The sequence below is a fragment of the Coregonus clupeaformis genome, chromosome 2 (genome assembly GCF_020615455.1).
Source record: "Coregonus clupeaformis isolate EN_2021a chromosome 2, ASM2061545v1, whole genome shotgun sequence".
In the NCBI taxonomy this organism is placed as follows: domain Eukaryota; kingdom Metazoa; phylum Chordata; class Actinopteri; order Salmoniformes; family Salmonidae; genus Coregonus; species Coregonus clupeaformis.
In genome coordinates this window covers 24,194,280-24,212,462 of record NC_059193.1, presented here as the reverse complement: position 1 = coordinate 24,212,462, position 18,183 = coordinate 24,194,280, and the positions used below count along the sequence as shown (strand labels likewise).

Sequence of the window (18,183 nt, the reverse complement as noted above, 5' to 3'; positions counted from 1 at the left end):
AGAGAGAGATATATATTGTTAGAGGAGAGGAAGAGAGAATGGGATGAGTGAGGAGAAGAGAGGAGAGACAAGAAAGTGGAACAATGTATTGTAGAGCAATGGTTGAGAGAGAGAGAGAGAGAGAGAGAGAGAGAGAGAGAGAGAGAGAGAGAGAGAGAGAGAGAGAGAGAGAGAGAGAGAGAGAGAGAGAGAGAGAGAGAGAGAGAGAGAGAGAGAGAGACTGGAGCGAGGGATTACAATGTGGAACACAGAGAGGAGGGAGAGTGAGCGAGAGAAAAGAGGGGAGAGCGAGAGTAAAGGAGGCACTGATTAGGAGGAAGGATTAGGGGAGAGAGAGGGAAGGAGAGAGAGAGAGGGATAGACAGATGGGCATGCATAAATTAATACTGATGAAATCTGATTGATGCACTGCCTCCTGCAAACACCTTCATCTAATCCTCTCAGAGAGAGGGGGGAGAGTGGGAGAGCGAGAGGGAGAGAAAGAGAGAGAAAGAGATGTAGAAAGAGTGAGGGAGAGGGAGAATTTAAGAGAGGGAAAGAGAGAAAGGGAGTCAGACAGCCAATGAGAGAGAGAGAGAGAGAGAGAGAGAGAGAGAGAGAGAGAGAGAGAGAGAGAGAGAGAGAGAGAGAGAGAGAAAGGAAGAGAAAGAGAGTATTGGAATCCCCCTGGTCTAGCTGGCGGCTCAGATCATCTCTAGCTGTGTTGAGCATGCGGGGAGCAGAGGAGACACAAAGTGCTTCACTGTCACTCTGCTCAATGGACCAGACAGGGTTTAGCGGTCAGCCACCAGCGGTCACTCCTGTGGTCAATGGTCATTCCAGCAGCCTGTGGTCACTACATTGTTCAATGGTCATTCCAGCAGCCTGTGGTCACTACATTGGTCAATGGTCTAGAGGTGTGTACTAGGTCGAGCATTCAGTACTTGATGGTTAGTGTTCAGTCAGGTGGTCAGTGTCTAATCGAACGGTCAGTCAGTGGTCAGTCCATCTGTTTGTGGTCAAGCTGGCAGTGGTCAGTGCGAGGTCAAGCTGGCCTGGAAGTGGTCAGTGCTGGGTGGAGTGGTATTTTACTTTGCTTCATTTGATTGCCAGTTGTGTGATTAGTGTTTAGAGGAGCAGTGCATGTTTCTGAGTGATGGTAATTCATCTAAAGTCGTGAGTCGTTCAAAACTAACAACGTTGCATAGTGTTGAGTAATGTTGAATAGTGTTCAGTAATGTAAGGTAGTGTTGGGTAGTGTTGAGTAATGTTAGGTAGTACTGGGTAATGTTAGGTGGTATTGGGTAATGTCAGGTTATGTTAGGTAATATTGGGTAATGTTAGGTAAATGTTGGGTAGAGTTGAGTATTGTTAGGTAGTATTGGGTAATGTTGAGTAATGTTAGGTAGTATTGGTAATGTTGATTAATGTTAGGTAGTACTGGGTAATGTTAGGTGGTATTGGATAATGTCAGGTTATGTTAGGTAATATTAGGTAATGTTAGGTAATGTTGGGTAGATTTGAGTATTGTTAGGTAGTATAGAGTAATGTTAGGTAGTATTGGGTAATGTTGACTAATGTTAGGTAGTATTGGGTAATGTTGAGTAATGTTAGGTAGTATTGGTAATGTTGAGTAATGTTAGGTAGTATTGGGTAATGTTGAGTAATGTTAGGTAGTGTTGAGTAATGTTAGGTAGTATTGGGTAATGTAGAGTAATATTAGGTAGTATTGGGTAATGTTGAGTAATGTTAGGTAGTATTGGGTAATGTTGAGTAGTAGTACTCACAGCGTTGTTGCTGAGCTCATCCTGGGCGTTGTTGCTGAGCTTGTTCTGCTGGTCCAGGGGGGAGGGGCGAGGGGACGGGGGAGGAATGCTCTCCACTGGCCGAGGGGGGGAGCTACCCATGGTACTGATGGAGTTCTCTGTGAGACGGACAGATAGACACATTACATTACATATTGTGTGTGTGTGTGTGTGTGTGCGTGTGTGTGCACGTTCACATGCGTGCATGAGTGTAACGATCCCGGCTGTCTGAGTCGGGTCCTGGTCGTAATCTCCAGTTTCCCGAGGGTTCGGGAACGCTCCGGGGAGCGCTCTGGTTTCCGCACCTGCTTCCCATTAGCAATCTGCACACCTGGGCCTAATCAGCACCTTTCTTAGGCTCTGGCCCAACATCCAGTTCCTGCCGGATCGTTAGCCATGAACAGTAGGTGTACTGTGTATCAGTTCAAGAGTATCTTGCGTGAGTTTTGTTATTTTGTACTTTGTTGAGTTTTGTGTTCTTACCTCCGTTTTTGTTCCACCCGCAGTCACACGTCCGGAACCTTCACTCCACCTCTGCCTGATGGTCGGCGGCTGCCGAGCCATCACTGGACCCAGACTGCACCCCCCAACTACTCAACCACGCCGCCCGCTCTGTCCCTGGATTATACTGCACCTTTTGTCGTATCTAATAAACCCTCACCTTCGTTCAACTCTCCTTGTCCTGGTCTGCTTTTGGGTTCTGGCTGAGGGAACTGTGACAGAACGATCCGGCCAAATATGAACCCAGCGGACCTGGACTCTGTTCGCCATGCCATTACCCAGCAGGAGAAGATGTTGGGCCATCATAGCATGGTACTACAGGAGATCGCGTTGTCAGTTCGGAACCTTTCTACCGGCCTGACGGAGGTCCAGAACCAACGCCAGTGTCCGGTGGAGGACTCACTACCGGTTTCACCCATCTCGCCTGCCGCTTCTGAAGTTGTGTCCCTCCGTGAGCCCAAGGTTCCGACGCCGGATAAATATGAGGGGGAGCTGGGAAGATGCCGTTCCTTCCTTATGCAGTGTGGATTAGTGTTCGATCTACAGCCCTACTCTTATGCCACTGACAAGGCTAGGATAGCCTTTTTGATTGAGTTGCTGCGTGGTCGAGCGCTGGAGTGGGCTTCAGCCGTTTGGGAACGACAGGATCCCTGCATGGCTTCATACCAGGGGTTCACGGCCGAGATGAGGAAGCTCTTCGACCATTCCGTCCGAGGGAGGGACGCAGCTAGGCGTCTGTTTTCTCTTCACCAAGGAACTCGCAGCGTGGCCGACTTCGTGATCGAGTTCAAGACGTTGGCTGTGGAGAGTGGGTGGAACGAGGAGTCTTTGCAAGCGGCCTTTTACCAGGGCCTGTCGGAGCAGCTCAAGGATGAGTTGATCTCCTATCCGGAGCCTAGTGACCTGGACAGCTTGGTAGCCTTGTCTATTCGGGTGGATAATCGAGTCCGAGAGCGAAGGAGGGAGAAGCAATGGGGTCCGTCCAATCGATCAGCTTCTCAGTTCCCAGTCGGGTCGGGTGGTGGACCAGAACACGTCGATCATTCTCCACCACTAAGGATTAGTGGAGAGGACCTCTCTCCCGATTCTGAACCCATGCAAGTGGGGCGGCACGGGTTAACCAAGGAGGAGCGTCAACATAGACGTAAGACCAACTGCTGCCTCTACTGTGGTCGCTCGGGACATTACATCTCCACCTGTTCCCGGCGGTCGTCAAACTGCCCGGCTCGCTAAAGTTGGGAGGACTTTTAGCGAGCCAGTTTCAACCTCTCAGTACCTCTGTCAGACCCCGCTTCCCCGGCTACCCTTGTGAACAGGAATCAGAGCTTAGCGCTTAACGCTTTTATCGATTCAGGTGCCGATGGAAGCTTTCTTGATGCCGAAGTTGGTGGAACAGCTGGGGCTTTCCAAGGAGCAATTGCCGGAAGCCATTGAAGCGACCACTCTGAACGGCAGTAGTCTGGCACGTATCACGATGAGGACTGAACCGGTTAAGATGCGGTTGTCGGGGAATCATTCGGAGATGATTTCATTTTTCATTCTGCCGTCTTCCCATGTTCCTCTGGTCCTTGGATACCCCTGGCTGAAGGAACACAATCCCACGTTCGATTGGGTGACGGGCAAGGTAACGAGTTGGAGCCTTGATTGTCATGCTAACTGTCTCAAGACTGCCTGCCCCCATTCGGTTCCCAGTCAGGTGATTGAGGCTAAACCCCCAGATTTGTCCCTGGTTCCCGAGACATATCACGATTTGGGGGAAGTTTTCAGTAAGCAGAAGGCTCTGTCACTTCCTCCCCACCGACCATATGATTGTGCCATCAACCTGGTTCCTGGAGCTGTCTACCCCAAGGGGAGGTTATACAGTATCTCCCGACCTGAACGTGAGGCGTTGGAGACCTACATCAAGGAGTCCCTAGCTGCTGGTCTCGTTCGTCCCTCGTCATCACCCCTGGGGGGCAGGATTCTTCTTTGTGGGAAAGAAGGATGGCTCTCTTCGACCGTGTATTGATTATCGGGGGGTTGAATGACATCACGGTCAAGAACAAGTATCCCCTGCCCTTGATGAGTTCTGCCTTCGACTCCTTACAGGGTGCTACGGTGTTCACCAAGCTAGACCTACGCAATGCGTATCACCTGGTCCGGATCAGAGAGGGGGACGAGTGGTTGACGGGTTTCAATACACCGATGGGTCACTCGAGTATCAGGTGATGCCGTTTGGACTGACCAATGCTCCAGCGGTATTCCAGAGTATGGTGAACGACGTCCTGAGAGATATGATCGGTCTCTTCGTGTTTGTTTACCTGGATGACATTCTGATCTTCTCGAAGGAACCTTCCGACCACGTCCAGCATGTCCGGCAGGTTCTGCAGCGATTGTTGGAGAATCGTCTGTTCGTGAAGGCCGAGAAGTGCGAGTTTCACGCCCACACTACATCCTTTCTCGGGTACATCATCTCCAGGGGTGAGATTAGGATGGATCAGGAGAAGGTTAGAGCGGTTCTGGAATGGGTCCAGCCCGGTGCGAGATTGCAACTCCAGAGATTTTTGGGGTTTGCGAATTTCTACCGCAGATTCATCCGGGATTACAGCCGTGTGGCCGCTCCATTAACTGCCTTGACTTCCAGTATCAGGACCTTCAAGTGGAATCCGGAGGCGGATCGAAGCGTTTCTGGATTTGAAGAGGCGATTCACCAACGCACCGATTCTCTCTCAACCGGACACGGCCCGTCAGTTCGTCGTTGAAGTGGACCGCGTCTGATGTGGGAGTTGGCGCCATCCTGTCGCAGCGATGCTCCACGGACAGTAAACTCCATCCCTGCGCCTACTACTCTCGTCGCCTTTCGCCTGCAGAGAGGAATTACGATGTGGGTAACCGGGAGCTTCTCGCGGTGAAACTTGCCTTGGAGGAGTGGCGCCACTGGTTGGAGGCGGAGCAACCGTTTATTGTCTGGACTGACCACAAGAATCTTGCTTACGTGCAATCGGCTAAACGTCTCAACTCCCGTCAGGCCAGGTGGGCGTTGTTTTTCGGACGATTCAAGTTTGCCCTGACGTTCCGACCGGGATCTAAGAACGGCAAGGCGGACGCCTTGTCCCGGATGTTCTCCAAGACGGAGGAGAGTGGGTCCAAGACCGAGACTATTCTCCCCCGGAACTGCGTCGTGGGAGCAGTGATATGGAAGATTGAGGAGGAGGTGCTGGCGGCCCTTCGGACTCAGCCCGGTCCCGGTAACGGTCCACCCGGTCGGTTGTTTGTGCCTGAGTCGGTTCGTCCTGCTGTCCTCAAATGGTCCCACGCCAGCAAGATGGCTTGTCACCCCGGCGTGGCTCGGACTATGGCGTTTCTTCGCAGACGTTTTTGGTGGCCTGCCATGGCCGAGGATACTCGGGGTTTTGTTGCTGCCTGTCCAGTGTGTGCGCAGAATAAGAGTACCAATCGGCCCAGCTCTGGACTACTTCACCCCCCTTCCTATTCCCCGGGCGTCCATGGTCGCATCTGGCCCTGGACTTCGTCACGGGGTTGCCCGCTTCTGAGGGGAACACGGTCGTTCTGACTATCGTGGACAGATTCAGCAAGTTCGCCCACTTTGTGCCTATTGCCAAGCTTCCCTCTGCCTCGGAGAGCGTCCGAGATCCTGGTTAGGGAGGTTTTCAGGGTCCACGGTTTGCCCAGTGATATCGTTTCCGACCGTGGCCCTCAGTTTACCTCTGCTGTCTGGAAGTCCTTCTGTTTGGCCATTGGAGCTACAGTCAGTCTCACATCTGGTTTTCACCCCCAATCCAATGGTCAGGCGGAGAGAGCCAACCAGAAGATGGAATCCACGCTACGCTGTCTGGTCTCTTCCAACCCCACCTCCTGGGCCTCTCAGTTGCCTTGGGTTGAGTATGCCCACAATACTCTCCCTACATCTGCCACTGGGATGTCGCCCTTCCAGTGCCTGTATGGCTACCAACCTCCCCTGTTCCCTTCTCAGGAGAAGGAGCTCTCAGTGCCTTCGGTTCAGGCCCATATTCGGCGTTGCCACCGGACCTGGCATCGGGCCAGAAAGGCACTCCTTAGAGGTTCGGACCGGTATCAGCTCCAGGCGAATCGTCGCCGGATCCCCGCTCCCACCTATACCATCGGAGATAGGGTTTGGTTGGCCACACGGGATCTTCCGTTACGGACTGAGTCTAGGAAGTTGTTACCGAAGTTTATTGGTCCGTTTGTGGTGGAGAAGGTGATCAATCCAGTGGCAGTGCGACTCAAACTACCGAGGACGCTCAGAGTCCATCCCACCTTTCATGTCTCCTGCCTCAAGCCTGTCTTCCTCAGTCCTCTGTTGCCTCCTCCGCCTCCTCCTCCTCCTCCTCGGATGATCGGAGGTGGTCCTGCCTACACGGTGCGTCGCATTATGGATTCCAGACGGCGGGGCCGGGGTTTCCAGTATCTCGTGGACTGGGAGGGGTATGGTCCTGAAGAGAGGAGTTGGATTCCGCGCCGACAGGTCCTAGACGCGGATCTCATCAGGGACTTTACCGCCTCCATCCTGGCGCTCCGGGAGTCCGCCCGGTGGCGTTCAGTCGGAGGGGGGTACTGTAACGATCCCGGCTGTCTGAGTCGGGTCCTGGTCGTAATCTCCAGTTTCCCGAGGGTTCGGGAACGCTCCGGGGAGCGCTCTGGTTTCCGCACCTGCTTCCCATTAGCAATCTGCACACCTGGGCCTAATCAGCACCTTTCTTAGGCTCTGGCCCAACATCCAGTTCCTGCCGGATCGTTAGCCATGAACAGTAGGTGTACTGTGTATCAGTTCAAGAGTATCTTGCGTGAGTTTTGTTATTTTGTACTTTGTTGAGTTTTGTGTTCTTACCTCCGTTTTTGTTCCACCCGCAGTCACACGTCCGGAACCTTCACTCCACCTCTGCCTGATGGTCGGCGGCTGCCGAGCCATCACTGGACCCAGACTGCACCCCCAACTACTCAACCACGCCGCCCGCTCTGTCCCTGGATTATACTGCACCTTTTGTCGTATCTAATAAACCCTCACCTTCGTTCAACTCTCCTTGTCCTGGTCTGCTTTTGGGTTCTGGCTGAGGGAACTGTGACAATGAGAGCGAGTGTAGCTGACTATTTGACAGATTGATGGATTGAAGTGTCAAGTACTAAATTAATTGCTTGCCGTATGGAAATTGCATTGATTGGTTAGACAGTTGATTGACAGGTAGGTGGATGTATAGACTCACCCAGACAGGCGTTGTTGGTGAACATGCTCTGGATCCTCAGGCAGTCCTGCAATTGGTTGCCACTGCCCTCACAATTGCACCACAGGGCTACGTCTACAGTGCTGTTGCTAAGGTAGTTGGGGGTCATGATGGTGCCTGGAGGAGGGGGTCAAAGGTTATCGAGGTCAACTCCTACTGCAAAAGGTCAAGTCCTACCGCTGGCCATCTGACGCCCCACTGATCCACCCCTGACATGACCCGCTAACACCCTCTCTGTCATCTTTATCACTCTCTAGTGATCCACCCAAATCTATATCCTAGAATACTCTAACTCTTTATTCTCTCCGTCTCTCTCCTCCCTCATCTCACCCCTCTCCATCCTTCATATATCTGCATCCCTTTTTCTCCTATAGCCTCATGAAACCAGACTGACCGCTGCGCTTAAGGCTATTTCTCCTCTTCTAAAACATTATCCTCTCTCTCTCTCTCTCTCTCTCTCTCTCTCTCTCTCTCTCTCTCTCTCTCTCTCTCTCTCTCTCTCTCTCTCTCTCTCTCTCTCTCTCTCTCTCTCTCTCTCTCTCTCTCTCTCTCTCTCTCTCTCTCTCTCTCTCTCTCTCTCTCTCTCTCTCCCTCCCTCCCTCCCTCCCTCCCTCCCTCCCTCCCTCCCTCTCTTTTACCGATGAGTCCGGCATAGGATTTGAGGCACACTGCTCCACTCTCTCTGATACAGCCGGAGGGCGAAAGGCCGGAGGGCTGGCAGTTATGCTGGAAATCAGCCAGTCTGGACCTGAGACAGACACACACACATACACATACGTAAATGTGAGTACTTATAAGAGAAAAATGTGTGTGTTTGTGTACGTTGTGTGTCTGACCTGCAGAGTTGGTCCTTCCTGCAGTAGCTCTGCAGATGCAGACAGTTGGGCTGTATCCCATCTCTCTCCTGGTAGGAACAGGAGGGGACGATGGTCTTCCTGCGTCTCTCCCCACACAGTTTGTCAGTACAGGGGCAGAACAGCACCCCCAGGCTGTACTCCTCCGGGACGCGCTCCAGGAAGCGCCGCAGCGCCCGGTGGCACTTCTGCCTGTTGCAGTGGTCCGAGCCTGGGACAGGCTTAGTGCAGGCCAGGACGTACTCAGACCTCAGGGACCCACATTTCTCATACAGACCACAATCCTGGGCTGCCTTCAGACATGCGTTCTGTCCATCTAGAGGAAGAGAGGAGGCTGAGAGAGAGGGGGATGGGGAAAGATAGAGAGGGGGAGAGATGTAGAGAGAGAGGTATGGGAAAGGAGAGAGAGAGAATGGGAGGGAGAGATAGATAGAGAGAAAGAGGGGAGCGAGGGAGATAGAAAGAGGAGAGAAACTGGACATCTGGTCACTTGAGGGCTGTATAGATGAGTTGATTGATTTGGTTTTGTAGTGTATTGATATATTGATCAGGAGTTTTAATGTAATGGGTGATTGTGTTGTTGGCTACCTGCTGCCACTATGGAGGCCATGTGAGATGTCTCCACTGGCGAGTCGTCATAGGGAGACGCCTCCAAGTCATCATAACCTACATGATCACAGAGGAGAACATCACATTACAACCTCATCATAATAACATGGGAGACGACGTCATATCACAACCTAACATCATTATATCACATCGTAACCTAACCATAACACGAGCTATGCAGCCCTAATCGCATCATAATCTCCCAACACCACAGGAGACTGAATCACAACATAATCGAACACGCAGGGAAACATCACATCATAACAGGGACTCGATTCACACAGCCACCATTTAATTATATTCACACAGCTTCTGCCAACATCATAATAACACCTACTCTAAAATCTATCATGGATATATTTACCTAATAATAGGCATGTTGTTCCAGATTTGAACTAATTACATGGTATGGGTACAACCTAAATATACATCTATTATTCTGTTCAAATGTAAATCCCGGTCATTATTTTTCATAATGACACGGTAGGGGAGAGCACTCTCTGTGTTGTGTTAGAGTAGTGTGTAATTACCGTATGCATGGTGACTAACGGGGCATGGGGAATAACTCCATTAGCTGTCATTCACTCTCATTGATGTGCGGCCGGAATGGCAGCCTATTCCCTACGTAGTGCACTACTTTTAACCAGGGCCCATAGGGAATAGTGTGCCCACTATGTAGGGAATAGGGTGCCATTTGGGATGCAGTCAGATGAGTGGCCGTGCTCTGACGGTAGCATCAGTGGCATCACACGGTGGCTGTAGGGATGTGTCACAGAGGACAGGGTCCAACCTAGTGGTGGCCAAATGGTGAGTCAAGAACCAGTGGTGCTAGAAATCTATACTGGATCCTTACTTCTACAAGCTATTAAACAAACATACACATTTCTGTCACACACACACACGTCTCCCTTTTTCACACACGCTCGCACGTACATACACTCACCCTGCAGGATCCTGACACTCCAGTAGGCTCGGAGGCAGTGCTCCTCTCTGCGTGCGCCGCGCTGACACTTGCAGGCCAACAGGGGGAGGTAGTGCAGGGCGCTCAGGGCCTCCAGGCACTCTATCCTGGTCTTGCTCCCCAGCGGAGCCACCGCCTCTTCGGACGCACAGCCCTCCAGGGTCCTGTACAGCTCCTTACACTGGGGATCTGCCTTACACCCCTTCTCTGCCTCCACACAGTCCACAATGCCCGGGGGGAGGGGCGGTGAAGAGTGGACCACATCTAGAGGGAGGAGACAGAGAGGGGAAGGGGAGGGGAGAATGGTCAGCCATCTATACATTCAAAGACTCAATCATGGACACTCTTAAAGACACTTGTGGCTGCTTCGTGTGATGTATCATTGTCTCTACCTTTTGCCCTTTGTGTTTTCTGTGCCTAACAATATCTGTACCATGTTGTGCTGCTACCATGTTGTGCTGCTGCCATGTTGTGTTGCTACTGTGTTGTTGTCATGTGTTGCTACCATGTTGTGTTGTTGTCTTAGGTACCTCTTTATGTGTGTTTTGTCCTACATTTTAATGTTTAATCCCATTCTCCGTCCCCGCAGGAGGCCTTTTGCCTAGTTAAATAAAGGTTAAATAAAATGTTTTAAAAAGCCGTCTTATTCGGATGAGTAGATGTTCCAAACATTCTAAATGGTCCACTCAATATGGTGGCCAGGGAACCCACTACAGAATGTTGCTTTGGAAAGGGAATGTCCATTCTACTAATATATTTCTCAAATACCATATGAGTCCCATACATTTCCCATCACTCTGTGCCACCATTTATTTGTCTTTGGGCTGAATACACTGACATTGAATATGAAAAGCCAGTACTGTCCTCTTCTGTATTTCATTTCCATGGATGTGAAGGAATTTTCATTGAGTGAATCCAAATGTATTGTGATGAGTGTTCTATATTGGGTGGAGAAAAGCCAGATCTTACACAGCATGAGGTTTCATATTTGGGAAATACCTCATATTTTACCCCCAAAATGTTCTGCATTATATTTTTGGCTGCTCTCCACTTTTATTTGTAAACCAATACAAAATACTCCCTTGGTAGAGAGAGAGAGAGAGAGAGAGAGAGAGAGAAGTGAGAGAGGGAGAGAGAGGGAGAGGTAGAGAGAGAGGTAGAGAGAGAGAGAGAGAGAGAGAGACGAACACCTTTTGGCAACAAACCAATAACAACCTTGCTGGCTAGGACACTCACAATCTGAGACACAATCAGCATGTCTTGTGTGTTATGTTCTGAGAAACACACACACGCACACACACGCCCTGAGAGGGATCCTTTTATGTCTGGCTTATGCCGTGGGGGAGACTGAGGGGCGGAGCCTATCATTATTACAAAAACACAACACCACACATCCACAGGAAGGGGTAAAGCATTCTGTCTGTGACACACATAGACACCCTGCCACACACGCACACTAGAAGAATGAAGTGGTTGAGAGAGCAAAAATAGATTAATATTCAACAGAGCAGTAAATGTAAATCGAATATAATGAGTTTCATGAAATAGACTACCCGAGACTCTAGGCACAACATAGATCAACTGGAGAATGCAAATTGACTAAATAAAGTACAGTGAGGTGTATGTACGCTTAAACACCAGAGCACCAACTACAAAAACAAATAACCCATGTCACTTAAAAACCAGGAAGCTCATTAGACTTCCCCCTAAACTAATCACGCATTGCCATACACATACCAGGCGAATCACTCACTGTCACATGACGTCACATTGACCTCATCACCTTTCAAAAGGAGAAGCTGAGGGGGCCAGTATGTATGTGGTTTATAAGACATTATAAATGTTCATACACATGTTTACAGCCAAGTTATAAAGCATTACACCTATAGGGTTTAAGTAAAGTTACAGTTTTACTTGTAACTGATCCTGGGCCAGTTCTGATGTGTTGTTCATTAATGGTTAGGTATAGGTCATGGATTGGGAGAGCTGGCTCTAGATCAGTGGTTTGGGTGCAGTGCAGTGGAGCACTATCCCAGAGTTCAGTTGAAGGAGCAGTGAGGTATGATGTCATGCAGTCCCCATGGGTACAGCAGAATGGGCATATGACAGAGTTCCAGTGAAGACACACACACACCAAATCTCCCAGCCAAGGAGGCTAAATCCGCACGCACCATCTTTTGCTCCTGTGTTTGAGCTTCCAAATTCTAGTTATCAACAAAACACACATACGACCCCTAGACTCCCCTAGTCTCTCTCTCTCGCAACAAAACACACATACGACCCCTAGACTCCCCTAGACTCCCCTAGTCTCTCTCTTTCTCTCTCTCTCTCTCTCTCTCTCTCTCTCTCTCTCTTATCCATAGAGCTCAGAGACAGGATTGTGTCGAGGCACAGATCTGGGGAAGGGTACCAACACATTTCTGCAGCATTGAAGGTCCCCAAGAACACAGTGGCCTCCATCATTCTTAAATGGAAGAAGTTTGGAACCCCCAATACTCTTCCTAGAGCTGGCCGCCCGGCCAAACGGAGCAATCGGGGGAGAAGGGCCTTGGTCATGGAGGTGACCAAGAACCCGATGGTCACTCTGACAGAGCTCCATAGTTTCTCTGTGGAGATGGAAGAACCTTCCAGAAGGACAACCATCTCTGCAGCACTCCACCAATCAGGCCTTTATGGTAGAGTGACCAGACGGAAGCCACTCCTCAGTAAAAGGCACATGACAGCCCGCTTGGAGTTTGCCAAAAGGCACCTAAAGGACTCTCAGACCATGAGAAACAAGATTCTCTGGTATGATGAAACCAAGATTGAACTCTTTGGCCTGAATGCCAAGCGTCATGTCTGGACGAAACCTTGCACCATCCCTACGGTCAAGCATGGTGGTGGCAGCATCATGCTGTGTGGATGTTTTTCAGCTGCAGGGACTGGGAGACTAGTCAGGACTGAGGGAAAGATGAACGGAGCAAAGTACAGAGAAATCCTTGATGAAAACCTACTCCAGAGTGCTCAGGACCTCAGACTGGGGCGAAGGTTCACCTTCCAACACGACAACGACCCTAAGCACACAGCCAAGACAACGCAGGAGTGGCTTCGGGACAAGTCTCTGAATGTCCTGGAGCCAGAGCCCGGACTTGAACCCGATCGAACATCACTGGAGAGACCTGAAAATATCTGTGCAGCGATGCTCCCCATCCAACCTGACAGAGCTTGAGAGGAACTGCAGAGAAGAATGGGGAAAAACTCCCCAAATACAGGTGTGCCAAGCTTGTAGCGTCATACCCAAGAAGACTCAAGGCTGTAATCGCTGCCAAAGGTGCTTCAACAATGTACTGAGTAAAGGGTCTGAATACTTATGTAAATGTGATATGTTTTTTGTATTTTTATATACATTTGCAAGTTGTGTGGAGATTGACAAGGGGAAAAAAACAATTTAATCAATTTTAGAATAAGGCTGTAATGTAACAAAATGTGGAAAAAGTCAAGGGGTCTGAATACTTTCCGAATGCACTGTACCCTGTCATTTTTCATGCATGTTCTTTTCTTTCCCTTGCCATCATCCCTCTTCATGAGGAAATCATAATGGAGTTTACAGTTCCCTCTAGGTTGTTCCAAATCATTTCAATTATTTTCTGACTGCACCCCTTTTGATTTCAACAAAACCTTTCATACATGTTTGCCCATGTTGGAAGTAGTCAGAAAGTGACTTTTTGGACCTGAATGCCAAAACTTTCAGGAGATAGCGGTGCTCAAAGTTTACCCATTTTGCATACCCCACCATACCATGAGACATGTCTTCAGCACTGAAAAAGATCAACCGTTCAGTTTGATATCATTTGAAAGCTTACAAACAGGGTTGTCAAACTATTCCATGATTTCTTGAAAAAATGTTTTTAATGAAACAATTTTTATTTTATTTTATCTTGAACATCAATTATCTAAAATGCTTAAACTCAGATTTTCTTTCCATTTTCACAAATGTTGTATCTTAGACCCTATTTTACATCATCTGAGGTGTTTGTGTCATGCCCATCATTGGTTACTGCATAGTCTTGAATACAGGGTGGGTGTCATTTCAATCATAGAAATAGAACTCATAGAATGGACCTATCCCTTCAGACCACTGCAATTTAGCTGGTACACCATTGACATTTCAATTGAATTGAAACTTTAACTTCCAATTACTAACAGAAAGATGTCCACCGGTCCACCCACTGTCGAATGTCAACTTCAATGGGAATGTCTATTCTATTATCTATATTTCTGTGATTTCAATAGGTTTCCTATGGAAGATTGACAGTTTAATTTAAAACAATGGATATTCCCACTCAAATCAACATTCTATGATGTGTGGAACTCCAACCATCCATGTGGTACCATTTGAAAATAGAAATTTCAACATTATTCACTTTGAGCACCTCTATCTCCTGAATGTTTTGGCATTCAAGTCCAAAAAGTCACTTTCTGACCACTTCCACCATGGGCAATCATGTATGGAAGGTTCAAATCAAAAGGGGTGCAGTAAGAAAGTGATTAAAATCATATGGAACAACCCCTCTTTATGACCTTTTCCAAAGCCCTGCTGTTCAAACCCCAGCCTCCCGCTATGCGGTAAAATCACCTCCGACGGAGATATCAGGTGGGAGGGAGTCTAGGCCTAATACACTTCGGAACACCTGTCACCGGAGTGTGTGTGACACAAGCTGGGCGCGCGCCCTGGGAGGCTGTCAACACATAGTGCGCGACCCCGCCGTTTGGCGCCCCTTCCCCGTGTCTGTCTCGGCGGCTACTCAAACACACCTGGACGCGCATCTGGCGGCCACAAGCACCTGCGTGCCGATAAGACCTCAACCACGATTCCGCTGTTTGCACACCGGTGTCGGTTGAATGCGCTTCCTCATTGAACAACAACTTTACAATTTATTCTATGTGCGGTTGGAGGTAAGGTGAATTTGTATTAAGATTTTAAAAAATCGAAAGAGACCTGTAAGCCAAAAGGGTGTTTGCATAAATCAAACCACGCTCACCGGGGGCGAGGGAGAGAGAAGGAGAAACAGACACCGCACTGATATACGATGCGACCCTTGGGACCCTTGTCGCTTAGGCCTACACCAGCACATCAAACACACAATAATTAACTCGGCTAATAAATAAAAACCTGTCGATCCGTGGGGGAATTATGCGTGTAGCCTATGCCTCAGGCGGCAGCAACTCACAGAGGGAGCGGAGACGTGGGGCTGCCAACTTCATAATATCAAAAAATAGTGGTTGTACAAGAGCCTTTGTCCCAAGTCTGGAATGAAAATGTCTTAAGTCTTTTTTTTATTTTTGTTATTTTTTATTAATCAGATCACAACGTTTCAATGCAAGTCGTTTCCAATTGTTTCGTAAAGTCTCTCATTTCACCAAATATTCCTGCTGTCATAAAGGTTTTATTAAGAGCAGTTTACATAGCCTAGAGTCAAGGAATACATTCCTTGCATAGAGCACATTTATGTGGAAAATTAGAAGCCATGCCTGCATCCAAAGCTCACTGAAAACGAGCATTTCAGCCATGAATGTAAAAGGTTAAATCAAATAATTGGCGTTATGTGGGCAATCAGCCTTATTACGTCTTCAAATCATCAAATACTTTAAATACGAGATGAGTAAGGTGTCATGATTGCCTATAAAATCATATTGCTAAAAAAACTAATTTTAAGGTCAGAATAGGCTAGATATAGCCCGAATGACTGACTACAAAAATGGATGTAACAGCATGGATACCTTCCTGCATCTCACCTCTTATGAAGATGCCGAGCAGTATTCCGAGGAACAACATCTCCGTTATCGGGCGGGAAGAGGCACCGGGACACGGATAGGGAGATGGAATTGGACTTCGTGCGTTTGCTCCGCCACCGCTTTATTCGTCCACACACCGCTCCGCTCAATGTTACATCCAGCGGGAGTCACGCTCTACTGTTCTGGGTACGTGTTGCAGATGTATAGTCCTGTATAACGATTAATTCCTTAGATTACACTGGTCGAGAAGGCAGCTCAGATAGTTTGACTGTCACCACCGCCAAAGTGCGCAGCGTGTAGCGGGTGCCCCCGTAGACTAACACAATTAATCAAGACTCCAAAATACAGCTGTGGAACATCAGGTTACTCTGCATCCATAGATAGTGTCAAAATTCGAGATCATTTTTCTCACGCCATTTCTCTCTTGGCAGTGGCACTAGAGGAGCCCGTCTACATGCTGCCTGAGACGGTGAGAGACCCTGAGGATGACAGAGGCAGAGTGGTTGGGTTATTAACCGGCTGTCCCTCCTCCTCGCCTCGTCCGTTCACTGTGCGACAGTGGGTTAAATGACAGACACTGTTGCGTCCTGATGATTGGCTCAGAAGAAGAAGTTCTCAGACGCGACGACTGGGGACATATAGTTAGGGGTGTCCCAGGCTATATTAACTCTGGACATATTCGAGTTTCCTCATAGTTTCAAACCAAATAGGATTTCATGGACGTTTGTATTTCATGTAGCCTACCGTATTCCAACAGACATGTCTGAATGCAGGTCCCCTTATCTTTTGACTGATGACATGATGCCCAGGTGTTTACTCATGTCGGGCCAATCAAACTCAGGTCATCCAAGTAAATGTTGGCCTTTGGACCATCCTGTCAACACCTCTCACTGTTGTGAAAGATTTTGGCTAGAGCACAGGCTATGCTATCATGGCTTCAGATCTTTTTGTGCACTTGCCAACTCAATTGCTTATTGTCAAGCCAAACGCTCCCTTTTTAATGACTGACAAACTTTTCTATTCTGTATATTCTATTGCTGCCATGCCATTCTATCTATTCTACAGTATATTCTATTTTGTTCTATTCTATTTTGGGGGTGAGTGTTGAAGTGGATGTGTAGCCTAATGTGCAAGTGGAGAAGAGGCTCAGGGAGGTTTATGGCTGGGCAGCCATAAATAATTATGACAGAGGCAATGAGAGGAGGATCATGAGTCTTTCAATTATTCATGCAATTTCATAATTGGCAAACTCACTGGCTTGAGAACTGTGTAGTTTACGAGCTGGAATCTGCATGCTAATGAAGGCAACCTGTCAGGATGTCACTGATTATAAGACAATGGATCAAAAAAACAATGGGGACGCTTATGAAAAACATTAGGCTACTGTGTTAGGCCTACTGTTTTATTGCACAACAATGATCAGAATATTCAACTTTAATCTTTAAGACCGAGGAGAGAGAGAGAAAAAAACAACCTATATGACTTCGGCTGTTGCTGGCATTCGCAATCCGTTATTCACTGCTTGTTTGCTATTTTCAACCTCAAATTGCAAACAGGAATCATCAGTGGGGCCATTTGAATGATGACACACACAGACACCCACACGTTATGGTCTTGTCCCATCAAAGAAATTACATGCCTCTGTGTTGTCACCCCAGAGGTCGTATAACCCCACAGCCTGTTGGGTAATCACCAGGACCAATCCATTCAGCTAATCAGGGAAGAGCTCCTGGACAATACTATGACAACGCTGTGACAACACAATAGAACGTCTCCAAAACCATCTGGCTAGAACTACTGTTCCACCTTCCTTCTTTACCTCTTCTCAACTCTCTCTCGCCCTCTCTCTATTCACTCTTTGACCACCCTTACCAAGGTTTCCAAACAGTTTCTCTCATACTCAACCCTTCTCTGTCTTCCCCGGTTTTCTCTCACAATAGTACTGCTGAAACTGCTGTCTACTATAATAATACCATACTGTACACTAATACCATTATCCTAAATCAGACCAGATTTATAGACTGTTATGTTTTCATTAATGTGTACTATGCCTGTGCATCAACATCCATTTGTAAAGGAGTAGATACATGACCCACTGGGCACAGACATCAATTCAACGTCTATTCCATGTTGGTTCAACGTAATTTCATTGAAATGACGTGGAAACAACGTTGATTCAACCAGTGTGTGCCCAGTGGGGAGGAGAGTAGGGTGAATATCCACACAGGCATGTAATACTCAGATATTGTTACACAATCTCACAAACAATTTCACACGCAATTTCTCTCACTCTCTCCCGTTTTATATTATTTTTAGTTCCACTTGAAATGGCAAATGACAAAACAATCAAAGGCAGTGAGACAGTAGTTTACCAGCTCACAGAACCAGGAAGACAAAACAAACAAGACATTCAGTGAAATCTACAAGATACAGGGGAAAGGGATACTGAAGGCATTTGA

General features: G+C 48.1%; 1 protein-coding gene across 2 annotated transcripts in view; it reads right to left on the bottom strand.

Annotated features, from left to right (window-relative positions):
* gfra3 (GDNF family receptor alpha 3) overlaps positions 1–16,491 on the bottom strand; it is a 17,189-nt gene extending 698 nt beyond the window's left edge. Inside the window, exons 1-7 of one of the 2 annotated variants that reach the window (XM_041837272.2) lie at positions 15,725–16,491; positions 9,926–10,213; positions 8,968–9,045; positions 8,362–8,713; positions 8,164–8,273; positions 7,508–7,642; positions 1,767–1,903 (exon numbers count right to left, since the gene is read on the bottom strand). In XM_041837272.2, coding sequence (XP_041693206.1) covers positions 1,767–1,903; positions 7,508–7,642; positions 8,164–8,273; positions 8,362–8,713; positions 8,968–9,045; positions 9,926–10,213; positions 15,725–15,764 — 1,140 coding nt within the window. In that variant the 5' untranslated portion in view covers positions 15,765–16,491. The remainder of the gene's footprint in view (positions 1–1,766; positions 1,904–7,507; positions 7,643–8,163; positions 8,274–8,361; positions 8,714–8,967; positions 9,046–9,925; positions 10,214–15,724) is intronic. The other variant, XM_041837280.2, reaches the window with a different exon arrangement.
* Positions 16,492–18,183: the final 1,692 nt, after the last annotated feature.